Source organism: Eulemur rufifrons, chromosome 18 (assembly GCF_041146395.1).
Source record: "Eulemur rufifrons isolate Redbay chromosome 18, OSU_ERuf_1, whole genome shotgun sequence".
Taxonomy (NCBI): domain Eukaryota; kingdom Metazoa; phylum Chordata; class Mammalia; order Primates; family Lemuridae; genus Eulemur; species Eulemur rufifrons.
The window spans coordinates 66,221,967-66,245,924 of record NC_091000.1 but is presented as its reverse complement, the minus strand read 5'-3'; the positions used below and the strand labels follow the sequence as shown (position 1 = coordinate 66,245,924).

Genomic DNA, 23,958 nt, shown 5'->3' with positions numbered 1-23,958 from the left:
TAAAAATTAAGCCTATATATGATACATGGCAAAAATTCCAAACATTTCAAAATAAAACTGTGTTTGTTCAAAATACTTCTTCAAAAGGAAATTTTGGATGAACATTTTCCCCAGTTAGCAACAGTCACTGATGAGCAGGATGATATATGGGAATCACTTGAAGAATACGCAGCTGTTATAGACCTATTACTTGGAGAATACAATGAAAGGTTCACTGCCTTTGAGAATCATGACATCACAGACAAATTAGCATTTCAGCCTCACCTAGTTGATATCACCAAGGCACCTAAAGAACTACAGATGGAATTGATAGAGTTCTCAGTAGATGACATTTTAAAGTCATTGCTTGATGCTAATAAGACCCAACTGAAATAAGGAAAAATGCAGTAGAATACCCATGCCTTCAGCAACATGCCTGAAAAATGCTTTTTTGCTTTTCAACCATTTATTGCTGTGAATGTACATTCTCTTGCCTAACCCAAATCATGAAGCCCTTAAGGTTACACATGACTGATACGCATTGAGAAGATCAACTGAAGCTGTGGATGGACCTTCATGCTATATTCGAATATTCAAATGCTCTCCAACAAAAAGCAGATACAACAAAGCCATTAAAAGGTTAGTTAACTTTAAAATTAATAAGTAGTTTTCATTTTTTAAAGTTAAATACATAGTAGTTAGATTTTTACAAAATAATGTACATTTTAAAGTATTTCTAATTGAAGTTTCTTGAGTACAGCTAAATTAACGTGGCCTTGCAACATGAAAAGGTTCCCCATTCCTGCCCTAGGAAGTGAAGTAGCAGACCCATCACTGCATTCAAGCAATGTTGAATTGCCTGTGCTCACCTCACAGTAGCTTGGATGCAGTTCCCACTAGGCTGCTGTTTCCAATAAAAATTAACCAAGTTGTTCAGCCTCTCTAGGCTTGGGATCATTAACAATGAAATGGGGATGTGAAGTACCTTGCATTGTGCCAGTAGAAGTGCTCAATGAAAAAAGGACGTCACCTTAGGAATCAGGTCGAAAGAGAGCTAAGACCCACTTTTCCTTAGATGTCTAGTGAATGGTGAAAATGTGTACTAGAGCACACATGTTCTTTTCAGCTCTGAGGACTGGTACAAGGGGACCTCTTCGGAAAAAGCTTGAGATAGCAATAATTGAATAGAACTGTATTACTTCTAAGGAGCCTGGAAAATTTTCTGATTCTGTGCAGTTGGGCAGAGGATTACGGACAGGTTCCCTACTCTAGGGAAACAATACATTGAAGTTATTTGAGGTTTTATGTTAATTAAAATAATTGGGCCTTAAGGTATAATGAAAACAGTATTGAAAATTTTAGGAATACTGTAATCAAAACAATTAATGTACCAGGAACTATACCTATTACATGCTGGTTTGTACTTGTGTTAATAAGTCTTTCAGGTGGTTGGTATATAGGCAACCTAGAAAATATTAAGATTTATGGGGAGAGGGAAGGTTCTCTCTCTACTCCATAGGTTCATACAAAGCTCAATTTCTTGTATCATTGCTCCCACTTCTTTTCTGGCCTGTCTCAAGCTCTACCAAGGGATAGATAATCAGGATAAAATTAGTTATCTAAACTCTGTTATCAACCAGTTTAACTCCTTTTTGCACCTTTGACTGAATTGATACCCAAATCTGCTCCTTCTGCGTGTCCCTCCTGCAGCGGCTCAGACTCTGCACTTAGGATTTGCCACCTTAGCCAGGCCAAGACTGGTAGCTATATTCTTTCTTAGTTTTGGTCAACTCACTGTACAAATCCCTTTTTCAGTTATTCCAGACCATTTTTCACTGTCGATTTTTTTTGTTCCTTGTCAGAGGATACGCTCCGTTATTTCATTAAGAAAACGTGGGTGACTGGGTGTGGATTTTGTGCTTACTTGGGTTCCTGATCCCATTTCTCTTGATTCCCATTCCATCATCTCTCCAGAACTTTGTTTCCACAGCTTAAAATGTACTCCAAACTGTATCCTCCCAAGACCAGTCAGATACTATCATTTGCCTCCCCATCCTTAGCTGGAAATTGACTGTCCTTTTCTTTTCAGCCACGATTTATGAAATACACCCTGTAGTTGCTGCTCAACCCAGGTAGTGTTGATTATTAATACTTCATCATACCTTTCTATTACAGCTACAAATTTCCAAATAATGAAATCTAACATATTGGGAGAAAAATACTTATTATTGTGACTCTTTCTGCTTATTTTTAAAAAGAATTTTATTGAATTATAACTAGCTGAACATATTTAAAGTATACAGTTTATTTTTTGTTTTATTATTTTTTATTTTTTTAAATTCAATTTTCTGTCTAGCCATTTAAGCCACTGCATTTGAAAAAGTATACAATTTTACAACTTTTGACATAATTATGCATACAAGAAACTATCACCACAATCCAGATAATGGACATTTTCATCACCACAAAGAGTTTCCTGATGCTCCTCTGCTATCTCCCTCTACTACCTCTATGCCCACTCTCCCCACCATACCATGCCTAGGTAACTAGTGATCTGCTTTATCTTACTACAGATTGGTTTGCATTTTCTAGACTTATGCAAATTGAATCCTATAGTATGTATTCTTCTTTTATCTGGCTTCTTCCCATAAGAATTATTTTGAGAGTCATTCATTTTGTAGCATGTTAGCAATACTTCATTCTTTTTTATTGCTGAGTTGTATTGATTGATATTCCACAATATGTTTATCTATCCATCTCTCGATGGACATTTGGGTTATTTCCAGGTTTTGGCCATTACAAATAAAGCTTCTATAAATATTTGTGTACAAGTCTTTATATGGACATAGACTTTTATTTCTTTTCCGTTAATACCTAGGAATGGAATAGCTGAATGGAAGGTGTATGTTTGACAGGTTAGGAATCTGTCAAACTGTTTTCCAAAGTGTTTGTACCATTTTACATTCCCAATAGCAACGTATGAGAGTAGAAATTGCTCCCCATCTTTGCCAACTCTTAATATGGTCAGTCGTTTTAATTTTAGCCATTCTAATAGGTATATAATGCTATCTCATTGTGATTTTAATTTGTATTTTCTTAATGACTAATGGTGCTGAGCATGATGTACTTATTTGCCATCCATATAACAGTTCTTTGGTGAAGTGTCCAAATCTTTTGCTCATTTGTTTTCTTTTCAATGAATTTTGAAACTTTATATATTTTGGATATAACTCTTCTGTGGGATGTGTGATTTGCAATATTTTTCTCCTAGTCTTTTCATTCTCTTAACAGCGTCTCTCAAAGAGCAGAAATGCTCTAATTTTGATGAAATTCAATTAACCAATTTTTTTTTATGGACTAGACTTTTGATTATGTTTCTAAGAAATCTTTCCTATCCCAAGGGTCAAAGATTTTCTTACTATGTTTTCTTGTAGAAGTTTTATAGTTTTATATTTAGATTTATGATTATTTTGAAAAATTTTATGGATGAAGTATGGATTGGATATTTTGTGTGTGTGTATGGATATCCAATTGTTCTATCATCATTTGTTGAAATGACCGTACATTCTTCACTGAAATGTGTTTGTACTTTTGTCTGAAATCAATTAACCATACATATCTATTTTTGGACTCTCTATTCTGTTCCATTAACCTATTGCTTGTCTACCTTGATGCAATAATTCACTCTATTACAGTAGCTTCATAGTAAGTCTTGAAGTCAGTTAAAATCTTCTAACTTTGTTCTCCTTTTCCCAAGTTGTTTTAATTGGATTATTTGCATTTAAGTTATTATTGGCGTGGTTGGATTTAAATTATCATTTTGCTATTTTCTCTTAGTCACATTTTTTTCATTGTTCTCTTTTTCTTTTACTTTGCTTTGTTTGTATATTTTTTACTATTCCATTTTCACTCATTTGTTTGGCTTCTTAACTACAACTTTTTGTTGCATTATTGTAACAGTTACTTTAGGGTTTATAGTTATCACAGTCTAACTTCAAATGCTATCATATTATTTATGGATAGTATAAGAACCTTATAAAAGTATACTTCCATTTCTCCTTTCCTGGCCTTTGTGCTATTGTTGTCATGTATTTTACTTCTATATATGTTATCAACTCCTAAGTACATTGTGATTGTTTTTGCTTAAAAAGTTGATTAGCTTTTAAAGAGATTTAAATAATAGGAAAAGAGTCTTTATATTTACCTAAGCACTTACCATTTCTAGTGCTCTTCATCTGGTCTCCAACTGATACATTTTCCTTCTGCTTGAAGAACTATCTTTAACATTTCTTGTAGTGCAGGCCTGATGGTGATGAATTCCTTCCACTTTTGTGTGTCTGACAAAGCCTTTATCTTACCTGAATATTAATATTTGAGATATTTTCCCTAGATGAAGAATTCGAGATTAACAGATTTTTCCTTTTAGGTTTTAAAGATGTTATTCCTCTCTCTTTCACTTGCACTGTTTCCTATGAGAAGTCTGCTCTCAGTCTTGCTTTTGCCTTTGTTTTTCTGTGTATAATGTGTCTCTTCTCTCTGCTTTTGAAATTTTTTTCTTTGTCACTGATTTTAAGCAGTTTATGATTTATGCAGGTATACTTTTCTTCATGTTTCTTATATTTGGGATTAGTTGAGCTTCTTGGATCTATAAATTTATTTTTTGTAATGAAATCTGGAAAATTTTGGCCAATTCTTTTGTTAGATATTTTCTATCACTCCCCTCCTTTACGGACTCCAGTTACATGTATATTTGGCCATTTGAATCTTTTCCACAGCTCACTGGTGCTCTGTTCATTTTTCTTGCAGTGCATTTTTCCTTCTGTGTTTTATTTTGGATCGTTTCCATTGTTATACCTTCAAGTTACCACCTTTTCTTTGACAGTGTCTAATTTGCTATTAATCCCATCCTGTGTATTTTTCATCTCATTCATTTGCTTTAATTATCATTTTTTATATCTTCTGTGTTTCAGCTTAATGTTTTTAATCTTTCCTTTAGTTTTTTTTTTTTAACATATTGAATATCATTATAATATTTTATTTATTTATTTATTTATTTTTTGTGAGACAGGATCTCCTCTCTCTGTTGCCCAGGCTGGAGTGCAGTGGTGTAATCATAGCAACCTAAATGCCTGGGTTTAGGTGATCCTTCCACCTCAGCTTCTCAATTAGCTGGGCCTACAGGTACATGCCACCACACCTGGCTAATTTTTTAATTTTTGGAGAGATGGGGGTCCCACTGTGTTGCCCAGCCTGGTCTCAAACTCCTGGCCTCAAGCGATCCTCTCACTTCAGCCTCCCAAGGTAATGGGATTACAGGTGTGAGCCTCTGTGCCCAGCCTATAATATATATTTTAATGCCTTTTTTCCTATTAATTCTGTCATCTGTCATTTCTTGGTGAGTTGCTATTGAGTTTTGTCTACTTTATGTTTTTTTTTTCTCCTTTGCATGCTTTTTTTTTTTTTTTTTTTTGACAGAGTGTCGCTTTGTTGCCCAGGCTAGAGTGAGTGCCGTGGCGTCAGCCTAGCTCACAGCAACCTCAAACGCCTGGGCTTAAGCAATCCTACTGCCTCAGCCTCCCGAGTAGCTGGGACTACAGGCATGCGCCACCATGCCCGGCTAATTTTTTTTTCTATATATATTTTAGTTGGCCAGATAATTTCTTTCTATTTTTAGTAGAGACGAGGTCTCGCTCATTGCTCAGGCTGGTCTTGAACTCCTGACCTCGAGCGATCCACCCGCCTCGGCCTCCCAGAGTGCTAGGATTACAGGCGTGAGCCACCACGCCCGGCCTCCTTTGCATGCTTGATGATTTACTACAAGATGCCAGACATTGCATTCTCAATAGTATCCATGAGCTTTGTTCTGGGATTACTTAGAAACATTTTGATTTGGGGGAGGAGGGGTCTTCTTTTCAAACCTTGTTAGGCGGGACCAGCATAGTATTTAGTCTGGGGTTAGGGGTTAGTTTCTCCACTACGCATACCAGACCCTTCTTAGTGCTATACCTGATAACCTGTGAAACATGAGATTTTATACGTGGCTGGGAACAGGCCCCGTTCCTGGTCCTGTGTGAGCTCCCAGCATTATTCCCTCTAGTCCTCTGCGTGGTCTGCTCTCTGGCCTCGGGCAGCTTCTTCATCACGCATGCACGCTAATCGGTATTCAGGAGAACACTGGAGGGGTCCTCTGCAGACCTGGGGTCCCCTCCATGCAGATCTCTCCTCTCCTTTGCTCTGCTCTGTGAACTCCAGCTGCCCTGACTTGTCCAGACTCTCGGCTCAGGGAGACTGCTGGGCTCGTCCTGTGTTCTCCCTCCCTACTGGGTGATGTTAGGTCCCTCCCCTCAAGGACCAGTGTCCTTGGTTACCTGGTGTCTAGTGTTTTGAGTGGCATTATTTCGTGCGTTTTATCTTTTTTTTTAGTTTTTCATATGGAGCGGTTCATTGTTCCATCTTGTCCAGATGTGGAAGTTTCTCTATTTTGTTTGATAATTTTGTCTGTTCCTTCTTTCTGGTACTTGCCCCCTCATTTTTCTATTACATCTCACTCTCCTCTTCTTCTGTCTTTTCTTATGTTCTTATGCTTCTCTCATCACTTACTCTCTGTGCCTTTTTTTTTTTTTCTTTTTTTCTGATGCTACATAATGTTTGTGGCAGGAATTCTTTGGAACTGGGAGCTCGTGCTTTCCTTCTCAGAGCAGAATTTGATTGGAGGATGGATAAAATCCCTGAAGAGGTATTTTTTAAAAAAACAGAATTTTTATGAATTTTTTTTAGAACACACCAGAGAATTATACCTTCCTGTATGTCTTAGGCTATCAAAACATAGTTATTTTAAAGTCTCAGATTGTTTCATAAAATTAATTTCATTTGGGGTGAATTAGTGTTTGCTGGTTTTATTGGCTGTCTCAGCATTGAATTTATACATGTATTTTGGAATTTTGGTTTGCAGGGTCATATTCAGTATAAGGTTTTTGTTCTTCACCCTTTCTCTGTTTTTCTCCCTCCTGCCCCTCTCCCCCATGCCTTGCCCCTTTCTTATTTCTCCCTGCAAGCGGGTTTGCAATTGGTTCCATCTGGTTCTCTAGCCCTGAAATCCAGAACGAGGTTTTTCATAGGGGTCTGTCAGATGTACTGACCCGCACTGATGTGGGGAGGGAACATAGCCCGTCGCATGCCCTTGGCTTGGATCCCTCCGCCTACGGGTCCTCAGAGCTACAGCCTCGCCTGCGTTGGGGTGACAATTTTTGTTACCCTTCTTGCACCAGCATAGAGCTTATCCTGTCCCAGCCTCTGACTTCATGTGTTTAGCCTCCCTCAGAGCTGAAGCCAGGTCGCCATGCTGCAGAAGGCAGGCTCCTGGCTCCTCTCCTGGGCGTGGACCCTGAGCAAACCCGTACTTCATCCTCTCTCCCTGCTCTTTCTGGCCTGTGGAGGTATTTCTCTTACCTTTGAACTTAGACTATGCCTTTTTGGGTTTCTCCTTTTTATCATATCTGTCATTGGTGTGCATTAAGAACAGGGTGCCCTACGGGGCTCTGTTGGTCTTGTGAGTCCCCTTGGTGTGGGAAGCTGAGTTAATGTCGTTTTCCACTGTCTGCTCCAGTGGAGGGCAGTGTGGGGCTTTGCTGTCCGACACCCTTGGTTCTGGTCTTGGCATTTACTCACTACTGTAAACTGGGATTAGATATGTAAGCTGTCTCAGCCACATTTGCTCCATCTGTAGAGTGGGAATAATAACGATTGCGGTGCAGTGTGCGTGAATCAGAGCAGGCGTGAAGCGAGAGAAGGCGTGTGAAGTGCTCAGCACAGTGCCTGGCACGTGGCAAATGAACGACAGTGCCAGTAGTCTTAGGAACACAATTTAGCAACGTTTGTTTTTTTCATATTTTATAAGAAGGTGAGAAATATTTTAGGTTAGGGGCTGAATTCCATGACATTCAATTAAAGAAACACCCATTGAGTGTTTTAAGTAGGTGCCGGGCACTGCACTAGGTTCTTGACATACTTTTTCTTACTGAATTGTCACAAGAACTCTGAGGTAAGTAGCATTCTTATTTTAAACAAAAGTGAAGCAGTGAGAGGTTAAGTAACTTGCCTGAAGTCACTGGGCTAAAAGTGTTAGAGCTGGGATTCGGTCCGAGGCCTGTGCTGGCTTTTTCCATCCATGATGCACCCCCTCCCCCGCCTCTCTGTGAGCAGATTTCTGGAGGCTGCAGTGTGAGCCTTCTGCCTACAAGGCTTCTCTGTGTGGTCTGTGGGGATCCGAAGACAATTTCCTCTGAAGAATGGATTGGGGACCAACGGGCCTGTGCTGTGGCTCCCCACCCCGGCCCCGGCCAGGCTGCTGTCATTCTGCATCCAGATAGATGCTGCTTGACAAACAGCAGGGGAGTGGTCACTTACCTGAGTGCCTCTGACCCCAGCCCCAGAATTTGGCATGCGAGGCCCACTACATTGTGCTGCGCTCCATTTCTAACCTCATCGTGAGGCGGAGAAATGATAACAGCATCTTCAGATCCAAGCCCTAGTCAAAAGGGTTCCTATGTATTGGAGTCCCAGGGGAACAGCCTGAAGCAACACTGACACTTTGGTCCTTCCACGGAGCAGAAGATTAAGAGCTGTGGGATCTGTACCACCACCAACGATGGGGCAGATCACGGGCTTTTTATTTTTCCTCTATTGCTTTGTGTCTTAGCAGAGGGAGCCATTGTGGCTGAGACAGTGCTAAAATCTTCTACTGTGTGCTTGGGAGGTCCCACACGAGAGGATTTTATTACCTCCTGTGATAGGGAAAATGTGGTGTTTACCATTAACTTTGTAGTGGGAATGATTTTATTCCACCTCGCAGCCTGCAGCACTGGACTCCAGGGTGCGTGGTTGTGTGGACACATAGGATATATATGGCACACTGAAGAGTCACAGTGGTGGCATTGCCAGGCTTTTAAGGCCCTAGATGGGGATGAAGTGTAAGTCATGAATAACTTTGTGCTACTCGTGAGGTGGGCTTTGGAAATGAAATAGTGTTCATATTCCCACATGGATGCTTCAGGCCTTAGAAATGTCTCCTCTTCCTTATTCCTGCCAACCACATGGTTACTAGGTCCAGAAGACACTCAGATGCTCTTTTCCCCTGCTAGGGGAGAGACAAGAGATGATATAAACAGGCAGCAAAGGGTGAGAAGCAGGAGGAACCTGGCAATCTTTTCCATGGTTGCTCAGCTGTTGCTTTTGCTAAATGGGAGCTGCGTAAGAGGGTCACGCTGGTGGTCTTTTATCAGCAGAGCCCTGGATCTGTATCTGGGACTCTCACTAGTTAGTTATGTGGCCTTGGCCCCTGTGAAAAGCACTGAGTTAATGTTAGTGCAAAATGTTATACATACCTATAGAGGACAATCTGGCAATATTTATTAAAATTATAAAAGCATTTACTCTTTGATTCAACAGGTTATTGTCACAGCATTGCTTTCAACAGCAAACTCTTGAATATACTCCAAGTATATATCAGTAAAGGACTTCTTATGTAAATGTAGGAGAGCCACACAGGGGAGACCCTTTGCAGGATCAAGAAAGGGAACGAAGATGGGCTCTGTGTATTGTGGAGAGAACTCCAGACATACCATTAAGTGAAAAAAGCGTGGAGCGGAATAACGTGCATAGTATTCTGTTTCTTATACAAGAAAGGAGAGGAAATAGTAATAGAAATTGATATTTGTTTTTGCTTAACATCTGGCATTGAAAAGGAAGCCCTAGAAGTTTAGGGTCCAGACAAGTGGAGTAAGGTGGGGACGGGGTGCATGTGAGCTTCTTGCTGACGCCGGTTATATCGTGAGATGTGTCTTCTTACAGTGTTTTGATTTTGAACCCTGTGAACATATTACCTATTCAAAACAAAATGTAAAAGAACACTATTAGGATAGAGTAATATTGAAAAATCAGATAAAATGGCCTGCATGCTATTTGATGCATATTGAATTCAAAGTGTTACTGATCTTGAACAGAAGCAGAGGAGGTGGGATTGCCAGATGCCTTTGATGGTGGTGGATGGGTAATTTCCCTGGTTAAACTGTGGTCATTTAGGATGATCTCAGTTTTTTAAGAATTTATTTCCAGGCAGAGAGTACCCTCCTTTCTTTTCCTCTCCTCCTTATTTTTCTTCCTTGGATACATAGTGTGTGCTGTTCTGAAAGTGCTGAGTAGCAACCATGGTATCAGATCACTACATTCTACTAGTTCTCTGGTACCAGCTGAGGGAAAACCTATTGCAAAATTAGCACTAACCAGCAATGATTAATTACATATTTGTGTAGTCAATCTTAAAAATTATTTGCTTTTCTGGAGGATAGCCTTAGTAAAATACAGAAAATCACTGGCATATGCTCTAGTTTGGGCCATCAACTTTTCCAAATTTAGATGCTACCACTTGTGGAAAGCAGTTTTGATAGCAAAGTCCCATCTTCAAATATAAAGGAGAGGGGAAACAGGAAGAATTTCTTTAGTGAGTCACGAAAATAATTTATGTGTTTATTTTAATTTTTTTCTTTTTTTCCCCACTTGATTTGAAGCTTATAAATCATGGAAATTGAATGTTGCATTTTATTTATTAAGAATGAGATCTATTATGAAGATGCGTTGGGGGTGGGATGGAATGATATCTATTTACTATTTACAGTATGTCAGACAGACTACTCAGGCCCTGCAGCATTGCACAGAGTCAGGGAGTGGTAGGAAGAGAACACCAAGCCCCCATGAACAGGCGTATCCCTGCACTGTGTCCCCGATTGGTCTTGCCAAGGGTGCAGAAGTTGGGAGATTGGTCCACAGAGCAGGCGAGATGCAGTGCTGCCTTTCTCGTGTCCCTGGTTCCCTGTAGCAGGTTGCGATAGCAACAAAGAAAATAAAATACCTAGGTACCTAGGAAAATACTTATATACCTAGATATTTAACCAAGGAGGTAAAAGATCTCTCTACAAAGAGAGCTACAAACCACCGAGGAAGGAAATTGCAGATGATGTAAATGAACGGAAAAACACATCATGCTCATGGATTGGCAGAGTCAACATTGTTAAAATGTCCATGCTACTCAAAGTGATTTACAGATTCAATGCAATCTCCATCAAAATACCAATGCCATTTTTCACAGATCTAGAAAAAATAATTCTGCGCTTCGTTTGGAACCAGAAAAGAGCCCAAATAGCCAAAGCAACTTTAAGCAAAAGGAATAAATCTGGAGGCATCACTTTACCAGACTTTAAATTATACTACAAGACTATAATAGCCAAAACAGCATGGCACTGGCACAAAAATAGAGACATAGACCAATGGAACAGAACAGAGAACCCAGATATAAAACCATCCACATGTTGCCATCTGATCTTTGGCAAAGTACACAGCAAGATGCACTGGGGAAAAGAATCCTTATTCAGTAAATGGTCTTGGGAAAATTGGATAGCCACATGTAGAAGACTGAAACAGAATCCATATCTCTCACCACCCACAAAAATTAATTCAACATGGGTAACAGACTTAAATCTAAGACTTGAAACCATAAGAATTCTAGAGGAAAATGTTGGAAAAACTCATCTACATATTGGCCTAGGGAAAGAATTTATGAAGAAGACCCCAGTGGTAATCACAGCAACAACAAAAATAAATAAATGGGACTTGATTAAATTAAAATGCACAGCCAAGGAAACAATAAACAGAGCAAAAAGATGACCTACAGAATGGGAGAAAATATTCACATGCTATACATCTGATAAAGGGCTGATAACCAGAATCTACAAAGAACTCAAGCAAATCAGCAAGAGAAAACAAAAAAACAAAAACAAAAACAAAACAAAACAAAAAAACCAACCCCATTAAAAAGTTATGCAAAAGACATGAACAGAAGCTTTTCAAAAGAAGATAGACTAACGGCCAATAAATATATGAAAAAATGCTCTACATCACTAATCATTAGAGACATTCAAATCAAAACCACAAGGAGATACCAGTGATAATGGCTTTTATCAAAAAGTCCCAAAACAATAGATGCTGGTATGGATGCAGAGACAAAGGAACATTTATGCACTATTGGTGGGACTGCATACTAGTACAATCTCTATGGAAAATAGTATAGAGATTCCTCAAAGAACTAAAAGTAGACCTACCATTTGATCCAGCAATCCCACTGCTGGGTATTTACTGAAAGGAGAAAAAAATCATTTTATCAAAAAGACACTTGCACCAGAATGTTTATTGCAGCACAATTCACAATGGCAAAGATATGCAATCAACCCAAGTGCCTATCAATTCATGAATGGATTAATAAAATGTGGTGTATGCATACTATGGAGTACTACTTGGCCATATAAAATGAATAATACCTTTTGCAACAATCTGGATGGAACTGGAGACCATTTTCCTAAATGAAGTATTTAAAAATGGAAAAACAAACCCCACAGGTACTCACTATTAAGTTGAAACTAAAGGATCATATAGATTTTAAAAGGAAACTTAGCAAAGGGTCTGAGGGAGTGAAAAGGATTAAAAACTCTCCTGTCTCATTAGACACAACTTTTGCTAATCTGTGTATTCTGTCTTAGTTTCTGTGATATTATCAATGGGTTCTATTCCATAAATTGTTAGTATTTATCATCTTCATGGATTCTGAAAAACTTTGGCTAACTTTCTTGCCTTTTTGTGTTTTGCTCTGTGTAGTTTCCAGTGTGGAGCAATTACTTTCATTGCTACCAAAAGAGACACCTGCAGGATGACTGAGCAAGAAGAAAACGAGGGCCATGGTGGCCGAGGTCTTCAACCACAAAAGAGCAAGCGTTGATAAAACATATTTTATCTTAAAATATCATTTTATCTTAAGAATTTGTTCAATATTATAGAAATTTTCAATCTGAAATTATAATTTTTTTTCTAATTATAAAAGTGGTAAAACTAAAGCCCTTTAGTAAAAGAAGATTCCTGGAGAAGGGCATAGACCATCACATCACTTTTCATTTCCATCCTTGTGTTGTGCTGGCACCAGTGGCAACAGCAGCTCAGAGGGATGTGTGTAAACAGGGCCCTGTCTCTGTGAAGGCCTGACTTCCCACGAGACCATATGCAGTAGGCATTTAGTTAGGGCACAATAAACATTGATCATGGAATAACTTGACTCAACATGTATGATTACACTGTGTTCTGAGCACTTAGGTAATGTTTAATTATATGATGGTAAAATCATGATGTTAACCCTGAGTACTCTTCCTGCTTTTGATAAAAAATCCAAGCCAAGTCTTAAAAGCCATGTATACAGAATTTGTTCTTCTAAACTGTTTTCGTAAAATGATTTTTGTTTACCTGCCAGGAGTTATAAAAAACAATGATGAAAATTGTTTTGTCTGCCGATCCTTGTTCACTCAATTATATGTCCCGTGGCGTCACACATTTCTGTTTGTTAGCCTGATTGTCTCTGGTGCTTTTTCTAAAAATATTGATGGGGAAATATTTGTCCCAAAGATGGGCAAGCCCACGAATGTGTGAATGAATATCTTCTCAGAATGCAGCTGTAAATAATCAACTGCTTTGCACATATGAGCTTCCATACAGAAAAGTCTGGACTACTCAGGGCTCTTACGGACATTTCCCCAATGGCCTGCACAACAGGGCCAGCTTTTTTTCCAGTTAGAAAAAGTGTTTGTGAGATCTGTTCAGTAATAAAAAGGAATGAACTATTAATATATCCAACAAATGGGTGAATCTTATAGAACAGTTATGCTGAGTGAAAGAAGCCAGACCAAAAAAAGTATACGTTGTATGATTCCATTTTTATAAAATTCTGGCAAATGCAAACTCATCTGTAGTGACAGAAGAAATCAGTGGTTTCCCAACCATGTGAGAGCCAGGAGAAGAGGTAGGAGTAGTGGCCAGGGGGGTAGGATTTACAAAGGGGTCCAGGAAACTTTGATGGGTGGCGGATGTGTTGTTCATTGTCTTGATTATGGTGACAGTTTTGTGGGTGTATACATATGTCAAAATTTATCAAATTGTGCATGCTACATATGTGCAGTTTAATATTTGTTATGCCACAGAGATAATAAAAGGGGGAAACACTGTATTACTGTTGTAAATAGAAGTCAGTTGACACTTGCCATAGACAGCAGGTAACAAGGAAAATAAATGCAAGTAAAGCAGAACAATGAAAGAAAAAAATCTATCTCCTATGGAATTCGGGGCAGCATCTGATTTTTTATTCTTGAAATATCTTTTATGGTAGACAGGCAATTATGTTTTAATTGTCAAGAACAGGGGTTTTGGAGTTGGGCAGACCTGGGTTTGACCCAGTTATCTTCTAGCTGTGTGACTTTGGGCAAGACACTTGTGCTGTCTAATAGTTTTTCCCTACCTGTAAAATGGAATGGTAGAGGCATAGTAAGATGGAAGCAATTTTTGCTATTATTTTTATTCATTGCACATTCTGATTTCCACAAGATTTAAAATGCGGGTAGTCTTGAGTGAGAAAATACAGTATTCTAAATTCACAGGGGGTCATGTTACCATGGAGAATTGGAATCTTTAGCAAAGTGTTACCTGAAAGAAGATGAGAAAGATCACCACATGAAGGGAAAAGAACACAGGGAGGGGAACATGGGTGTTTTGTCAAATGCCCACCTTTTTCTGTATTCCTCACAGTAGGCATCATGCTTCAAGGTGACCCTCTGCTTTTAGTGACTTCAGGTCTTTGCAGGCTTTAATTGTATTGAATTCTTTAGTCTTTTCCTTTGTTAAATAATAATGTCATTGTTCAAAAGTGCAATATTTATGATTACTTATTGAGAAGTCTATTCTGGCATTTAGCACGTACTTTTAGTGGATGTTTATTTAGACGGAAGTGTTACCATTTATCTGTAGGAAAAATGTTTGACTATTTAAATGCTTTATTTAAATTTGATAAGACTTTATTTTAGTTAACTTTTTATTAGCTTTTATAGCTTAATTTTTAGAAATTAATATATATACACTTATGGAAGTAAAAGTTGATCAGTTTATCGTAAATTGGTCATATTATTGATATGCAAGTTTGGAGGACAATGTAGTGAAAATACAGTTTAACTCTGAAATGATGTTATTTTCACTTATAGAAACTAACAGAATTACCTGCATTCTCATGATCTTGCCCTAATTTTTTCCTCTGCCAAGTGGCTGTGGGGATTTGACAGATGATTGATTTGGTTTTAGAGGGTCCTGGAATTACACAAAGTGTTTTTCATATTGGAAAAGACATGCTCAGTTTTTCACAAGTTTTAAGATTTATCACCTCACCTTAATGTGTTACAAATTAGTTTGTTTGCTATTTATTTTACTCAGAATGTAGTAATTGGTGTCATTAGCAGAAGGGCAAATTTGATCACCAGAAAGGGTAGACTGCCTTTTAACACTGTTTTTTCTTTGGCAACTCTGCAGGGCTGGAGATAAGATGGGTCGACTGCTACTTTCCTTTTACTCATCCTTCCTTCGAGATGGAGATCAACTTCCATGGAGAATGGCTAGAAGTTCTTGGCTGTGGGGTGATGGAACAACAGCTGGTCAATTCAGGTAGACAAGAATCCCGTATTTTATTGGCAGGCTCTCTAAAGAACACTCTCTTCTCATGTAGTCTCAGTTGCAGTCTTACAGGTATTTACATACTTCTGTAGGGGCAGCATCGCCATCTTTCCCTTCTCAGAGTCTCCTCTAGATTTATCTCTGACACTGAACTCTGAAAGAAGTTATTTCTCAAATTTCTTTAGACGTCTTCCTTGTCAGCACTTTGGTGCTGGATTTGTGCTTTGTGATGTTGTATTTGTTGATGTGTTGCTTTGTAATGCCCCAAAGGCATCTGATGCATGTCATAGCAGTGTAATTTGTCTACAAAACTATTTAAGAATAAAGCCAATGCACAATCATTTTTTTGTTCTTATTGCATGTAGTATACTGCCCCAAATTTAGTAGGTATTTCACAAATATATTACACACGTAAAACACTTAGGCCCGTAACGCTTAGTCGACCATCTCCTTGCTGTAGGCCATGCCACCTGACTGAGAGAAGCTGGCAGATGAGTGTGATGATTAAATTCTACCCACATCTACAGGTACTTGAGAAAGGTCTTTCTGGCTCTTTTTTGCAGGACTGTTGCTTAATAAAAATAATTGCTTCTAAACTTAGTTTCACAGCTGTGAAGTTTTTTTTTTAAACTCACTATCTGAATTTAATTAAAAAAAATTTTTTTTGAAGGATAAATCCTCCAGGGAAAATTGATAAGGATTGGGTGTTTGAGCTCACTGCATAGGCAACAAGCACTAAGTGGAGAGGAACTGATGTGGATTGTTCTAGAGAATCATCCCACCTTGTTCTTGTAGAAGGACATTTGCTGTGTGGCCTTGGGGGGCAGCTCTGACTCAGGGTTGGTCATGGGAACCCCTGCTGCAGAATGGAGAAGAGACGTCCTTCTTGGTGACTAAGAAACATGGACAGACCATGGGTAAGAGTGTGATATCTGGTCACAGGGTTGGAGAATGAGGATGTGATGAGAGTGGAGAGAGGCGGGATGCGTGAAGTGCAGCAGCTTGTGTTACCCGGGCTGGGAAACTGGAGGCCTGGCCTTTCCTTCTTACTCTTGGGTGCCTTCCGTCTACAGGGGCCTGGACCCAACAGGCTCCCGGATTCCTCTTCATTCCGCTGAGGAAGGCATGGGGGAAAGCCCAGCATGTTGCCAGAAGTTTCATGGACAGTTTTCAAATATTGGAAGGGCTCTCTCAGGAGAAAGGGAGCGCAGAGGTTGAAATCAGGGCCTGAAGGCATGAGTTGTGAGATCTGGGCTTGGGTGTCTAGAAACCCAGGAGTTATTGCCACAATTGTCAATTAACAGCTGTGTATTTTCAGGCACGATGTTTAACCCTCTCATGGTTAAGATGGATGCAACCATAACATCCTCAAAGTTCCTTTATGAGGATTAACTGAGGTGATACATGCAAAGGGTGTCACCCACAGGAAACACTCAATAAAAATTAATTGCTAATGTTACATTTAACATTTTTCTAGTAGCTAGAGCCATGGGAAATGTTTAAACAAAAGCTGTCCTGCTTGTCATAGAAACAATTTCTTACCAAGTGAAATTAGTTACTTCTTTAATCTGTAGTAATCTCTGTATCTGTGATTCTAGATTGAGTGATTGATTTTAGAGGGAAAAAGAAAAGCAAAAGTAGTAAGAAACAGGAAGAAAAGAAAAATCAGCCAAACAGATGTATATGCATCTCAGCAGAAAACACAAAATCCTGGGAGCAAATATGGAAGATTTAATCTCTCTGTGAGTAGGAGCTGTTTTGTTAGTTTTATTTTGTTTGTTCGCAAAAGATTTGAATGAATCCCAGGCTTCCTTCCAGGAGTGCGTGGTGCCAGGGGGCCAGAGCTAAGAAAGCAAATCAGGGGATGATCAGCTTACCTATCAGTTGTCACTTGGAATCGTGCTTCCTTGCATGATTTCCAATACCCCTGATGGGTTTTTATGAGATTTATTTGTACAGTAATTGGCTGAATATACTTATCTGAAACAGGTTTCCAAGTCATTATCGAACATTAATGAGACTGCTGTTCTATAATTAGATCAGCTATGTTAGGTATTCCTGAATGGAATGGCAAAATGAAAAAAAAGTTACAAAAAAAAAGACACCTAAAATTCAAATATGTTTGAGAGATTCACAGTGATGGTAGGATGTGCTTCGAGTTTTTGGGAAGTTGTATGTGCAAAATTTAAATTAAATATCTTACAAGAGAGGGAATCTAAAGACATGGAAGAAGATGTAATATTATAAAAGAAATTCTGTGTAGACTTTGCTATTTGAACTTGATGTTATTATGACAAAGTTCTGCTCTGTGTTCTCAGACTCAAATGTGTTCTGTTGTCTGTAGTTTTTAAACTGTGTGCCTGGCAGTCACTAACCACAGACATTATTTGCCAGTATAGCTGATTTTCTGTTTCTGAGTTCCTGTGGCACAGAGAAAGACTGGCTATGTCTACTTTACCACTCTAGTTTAGTTTTGCCATTATCACTCTTTTCTCCTACATTTCCTCCCACCCTCCCTTCGTCTTTTCTCTCCTCCCTGTCTCTCTCCTTACCCCTATATAATTGATGGTTGTAGATTCTCCTTCTTTAAGGTTCCTACAGAGGATCAGGTAAGCGCTGACATACCCCAAAACCGAAGAAGCTGATGAAGCAATGATAGTTGCAGACAGCAGTTGAGCCCCCAGTGTGTGCCAGCATCTCGCAGAGCAAGCTTTATACGCTTGCTTTCATTTTACCTTGATAATAAGGCTGTAAGGCAGCTGCTATTGTTACTTCCATTTTACAAAGGTGATCCAGAGCAAATAGCTAGATAGTGCCAGTGAAAATCGCCCAGGTCTTTCTGACAACGGTTAACTAATATGCTGTGCTACCCAAATAGTAAATTGCATGATTTTGAAGTGACTAAAAATCATTTCAAATAATTCATTCTGCATAATATAGAATGAAGAACTGCAACAAAATGAAACAAACAGCAAACAAAATTTTATTTTTTCTGTAGTTACATCTAAGAAAGGGCTGTGCCACCACCTATATTATCTCCTATGATAGAATGCATTTAATTAAAGCATGAAATTAGGTTGCTAATTTGAACAGTCATTGAAAACATTTTATTGTACATTTAAGTGACCATGGCATATGTGTGTTTGTGGGCACGGAATATGGCTCTTTTAAATGGCTTATAGAATTTTGCTTTATTTTTTCTTCCTTAAGTTATAGTGCCTTCACCATTGCTTCTGGACTCCTTAGATTTAGTAAATTCTAATGTGAGTAGTGACCGTTTTCATGATGATTTGATTGTTTTTTCCTCAGGAAAGTGTTTTGAGGACAGTGCTGAATCACGTCCCCAAATACTACACGCTTACTTCCCACCAGGTTGACTCAGACTGCTTATGCCTTTTCATATGGTAAATGGAGCACAAACATCTGAAACCCTCACCAGGGGCAGCTGTGGGCTGTGATCCATTTATTGAGCCCCTGTGACGTTTGTTGGTGCATCAGCCAAGGGGGATAAGAAGCTCTATAGTAGAAAATAACTTTTTAAAGACAAAAGCTCCTTCCTTACCTTTTCATTAAATTTTAAAAATTGACTCCTTTGGGAAAACCTTGTAAATGAGTAAATGAATAGTTTCTGGTTTTAAACAATTGTTGTTTGTTTATTAAATATTTCCTGAAGTCCTTCTAAGGCTATAGAAAAGCGAATAAGCATTATCCCTGCTTTTGAGAATATCACAGCACACAGAGATATAAAAACAAGTGATTACGGTACCGTATAGTAAGTATTCATAATAGAGGTACACTGAACAAGAGTGTGGGGGGAGGGTAAGGATTAGAGAAGATTGTGCCGGGGCCGTGTCTGGTTATGTTCAGGATGGAATATTGATGACAGGTGTTTGAAATGTGCATCCAGAGTAAGTTAAGTTCCCGTTAATATTTGCAAGGAGGGATGTGCTTTGCCTTTGCTTGGATGCCCGGTTGATATACCTAATGCTTCTTTTCCCGTGTAAATGAGAATCTGTTTCTAGTCTATTCTTCTCTTTGGTAGTTGATCTCTATAGCCTCTACACACACTTACATGGTTAAGTGTGATTGATCTAAGTTGCTGAACTTGTAGATAGCGTGAACCAAGGCTGTACCAGGCATGGTGTTATATACAAGTAGACGTGCTATTTATATAGTGTCTTTTGTGTGCAAGGCACTGTGCTTGACAAAGAGGAAGCTACAAAAGTGGATTAAGGTTATGCCTTCTCCCTGTGAAAACTTATGGTAGTTCGTTCTGTGCAGTAGGGCAGGTAAGATTATATCATTATAGCATGGTCTTATGTATTAATATAAATGCCATTTGTGAGCGTGAGCTTTGTGAGATGAACAGAGGGAACTATGTCCATCAATTGGATCCCTGGAGGCTTCACAGAGGAGGTGGCCTTTGAACTGGGCCTTAAACAGTGATTCTCAGATATGTGACTAGCAGTCACTTGGAGAGTATATTTACAATGTCTGCTCATAGAACAGCAGAGTCTGCAGGTCTGGGCTGGAGACCATAATGTGTGTTTTAAACAAATACCCTAGACAATTCTTGTGAATGACCCACACCCAGACCACACTTTGAAAACCCTGTCTTGAGGATAGATAGAATATTTTCCTCAATTTTATTGGTGTATAATTAAAGTATAATGCACTAAACATATTTAAAATTTACCATTTGATCATTTTTTGACATAAATATACACCAGTGAAAACATCACCACAATCAAATAAGCATTTTCATTGCCAACTAATGCTTTCCCATGCCCTTTTTTGTAGTCTCTTCCTCCATCCTTGTCTTCAGGCAACCATGAGCTACCTGCTATCATCATAGATTAGTATGGATTTTCTAGTATTTCGTATAAGTGGAATCATACAGTATTTATTCATTATATCTAGCTTCTTTCACTCAGCATATAGTGATTTCAAGATTTATCTATGTTGTTGTGTGTATCAGTCGATGTTGTTTGTATCAATTTGTTCCTTTTTATTTTGAGTGGTGTTCCATTATATAAACATACTCCAACTTATTTATCCATTCACTTGTTGATGGACATTTGGGTTGTTTCCACTTTTTGGCTATTATATATAAAGCTGTTATGAATGTTTGTGTAAAAGTCCTTGTGTGGACATGTATTTCCATCTCTTTTGAGGAAAAAAAACCTATGAGTGGAATGTTCTGCACTTGTCAGTCTCAAGGTAATTGTGTAGTGTCATTTACCTCTGCTTTCTATGTTTACTGATTCTTTTTTTTTGGTCCTAGTACTGTGTTAGTTGCTCAGAAAAGAGTGTTAAGATTTTTCTACTATGATTATGGACTTGTCTATTTTTCCCTTTTAGTCTGTCAAATTTTCTTTGTCTGTTGAAGCCATATTATTAGGTGCATACATTTTTGTAGCTGTTATGTTTTCCGAAGGAGTTGCTGCTTTTATCATTTTGAAATATCCATCTTTGTCTCTGGTAATTTTTTTTGAAGTCTGTTTTATTTAGATTAAAATATTCATCCCAGCGTTATCTTCCCCCCTCCCCAGTTACTTTTATATTGCTATGTATATTAAGTCTACATACACTGAAAACCTCACCATTGCATGTTACACTTTCCCCTTTAAACAGTCATGTGTGTTTTAAAAAACTTAAGAAAAAAGTAGTATTATTTTTTATTTACTTAGCTATTTACTGTTTCTCTTGTTTTTTTCTTCATTCCTGAAATCCATGTTTCCATATTTCTTTTCCTTTCAGTATGAAAAACTTCCCTTAGCATTTCTTATAGATCATGTCTGCTGGTGATGAATTTTTTAGTGTTCTTTTATGTGAGAATGTCTTTATTTCCTTTTATCATGAAAGACATTTTTTATCAAATATAGAATTCTGGATTGATGGATCTTTTTTTTTTTTCTCAGTGATTTAAAGATATTCTTCCATTGTCTTCTGTCTCTATGGGTTCTAAAGAGAAATCCATAATCATTTCAATCATTGTTCACCTGTATGTACTGCATTTTTCTTTTTTTAAAAATATTATTTATTTATTATTATTATCATTATTGTTATTTTTACTGTGCTATCTTTAGCTACTTTCAAGGTTTTTTCCCCTCCATCTTTGGTTTTCAGCAAGGTGATTTTGATACATCTCAGTATGGTTTTCTTTACATTTCTCTAACACTCATGATAGATCTTTTGATTTTTGTCCTAGGAGACTCTGAAACTCTGGTCACTTTTTCCTTCTTTTTCTCTCTGCTTTTCAGATTGGGTAATTTCTACTCCTCCCTCTTCATGTTCATTGACTCCATTGTTTGTCAACACATTTTTTCCCCCAAAGCTTTTTTTTGTTTTTAAAATTTGCATTTGGTTCTGTTTTTCTGCTGAGAATTCCTACACTTTCCTTCCTATCAAGTGTGTTTTTCTTTACTTCATAGAGCAAAGTTATAATAATTGCTTTAAAGTACAAGTTGAGTATCCCCTTATCTGAAATACATGGGACCAGAAGTGTTTCACATTTTGGATTTTTGTTTTTTAATATTTGTGTTATATTTACTGGTTGAGCATCTCTAATCCGAAAATCTGAAATACAAAATGCTCCAGTGTGCATTTCTTTTGAACATCATGTCAGTGCTTAGAAAGTTCCAGATTTTGGAGCATTTTGGATTTCAGATTTTTGGATTAGGAATGCTGAACTTGTATCTGTCTGATAGGTCCAATGTCTGGATCATTTCAAAATTGACTTCTCTTGAGAAGTGGTCACATTTTCCTGGTTCTTTGTCAAGTAATTTTGAGTTATATGCTGCACATTGTGAATGGTGAGTTGTGTACACTCTGGGTCTGCTTATTTGTGTCTGTCCTGTACACTTCAGGAGTTAGTCCAAAGCTTGTGTGGCTGGTTCAGATCGCAGTTTACTTCTCTCAACTTCTGCTGTGCTGGTTTAAGTCTGTGCTGTCCATGTGTCACTCTGGGGTTAGGCTGATACTTGTGCAGGTTCACACATAGAATTAGGTCCTTCCTTCTGGGCTCTCTCCACTGCAGGATTTTACCCTCAGACTCTCCATTTCACAGAATCGCCTTACCTATGTACAGAAAGGCAGGTTTCTCTTTGAGTTTGCTCTGCAACTAGCACCCACCTTTGGTGGGTGAGGAAAAAAACCAGGAATTTCACCCCATGTGGGTTACTTTTCTAAGTTTTGACTCTCTTTCATAATTCCATGGTCACCTATATAAAATGTTAAAAATCTTTATGCATATATATAATTATCAGATATATCTATATGTAGAAATCATATACATTTGATAAAAGTAGAGTCACACTTTCAATATTTTTTGTATTATGGTTTGTATTCTCACAACAAATATGACCTGTATGTCTTCTCGTATTACCAAATAGCCACTGACAGCATCATTGTTAATGGGTGCATAGCCATTGTGGATGGATCTTTTTGGCTACCCCACATTGATGGGCAGTTGACAATAAAGTCTTTATACATGTGTCCTTGTACACTTGCCTTAGTATTTCCCTGGGATAAGTTTATAAAAGTGGAATTACTTTTTCCTCCCAAGGTTTATGATGCAGATTGCCATAGGCACATTGGAAAAAAGTACCTGTAGTATTTGAAAGTATTACTATTTATTTTCTCACACACTCACTAACACTGAACACTATCAATGTCTTTACTCTTTACATTTCAGAGGAAAAAAATTTTGTACTGGTGTGTTTTTTGTTGTTTTGTTGTTTGTATTTTAGAGTTGGGGTCTTGCTATGTTGCCTAGGATAGACTAAACTCCTGGACTCAAGTGATCCTCCTGCCTCAGCCTCCTGAGTAGCTGGGACTATAGGCAAGGACCACCACACCCAGCTTGTACTAGGGTTATTTTAATTTACTTTTTTCTGGTTACTAGGTTAGTTGAATACATTTCCACAAGTTATTGGCTCAGTCTGTTTTCTAATGGCACTTGAAAGGATGCTAGGATATATTCTGCATGTTTTCTTTTTATTCTCCCACCCCAAATTATAACCTTACTCTCATCTTTGTTGAAGTTGCCTATATATCCCTTCCTGTCAGTATTTTCACTCTTTCCCTCCCTACCTCTCTTGAGCAATCACTGTTGTGAATTTTATATTACTACCTTGATTTTCATTGTAGCTTTACTATGTATATTGTCAAATAAATTAACTTTCACCTGCTTTTATATTTTAATAAGTGGAGTCACACTATAGATCCTTTTGTGACTTTAGTTTTTCATTCATCATTGTGAAGTTCATCTATGTTGTCATTTGCAGAGTTTTAGTTCATTTGTTTTTCACTGCTTAAATTGTACTGAATGAATATGTCATAATTCACTCATCCATTCTTTAATGGATATTTGATTGTTTACAGTTTTTGTGCTAT

At 38.1% G+C, this 23,958-nt stretch overlaps 1 protein-coding gene across 8 annotated transcripts in view; it reads left to right on the top strand.

Annotated features, from left to right (window-relative positions):
• Positions 1–23,958, top strand: part of FARS2 (phenylalanyl-tRNA synthetase 2, mitochondrial) — a 504,609-nt gene that overhangs the window by 172,406 nt on the left and 308,245 nt on the right. For 7 of the 8 annotated variants that reach the window (XM_069493083.1, XM_069493080.1, XM_069493079.1 and 4 more), the window contains one exon: positions 15,421–15,552. The exons of the other annotated variant lie outside the window; for it this stretch is intronic. In XM_069493083.1, coding sequence (XP_069349184.1) covers positions 15,421–15,552 — 132 coding nt within the window. The remainder of the gene's footprint in view (positions 1–15,420; positions 15,553–23,958) is intronic. 8 annotated transcript variants of the gene reach the window in all.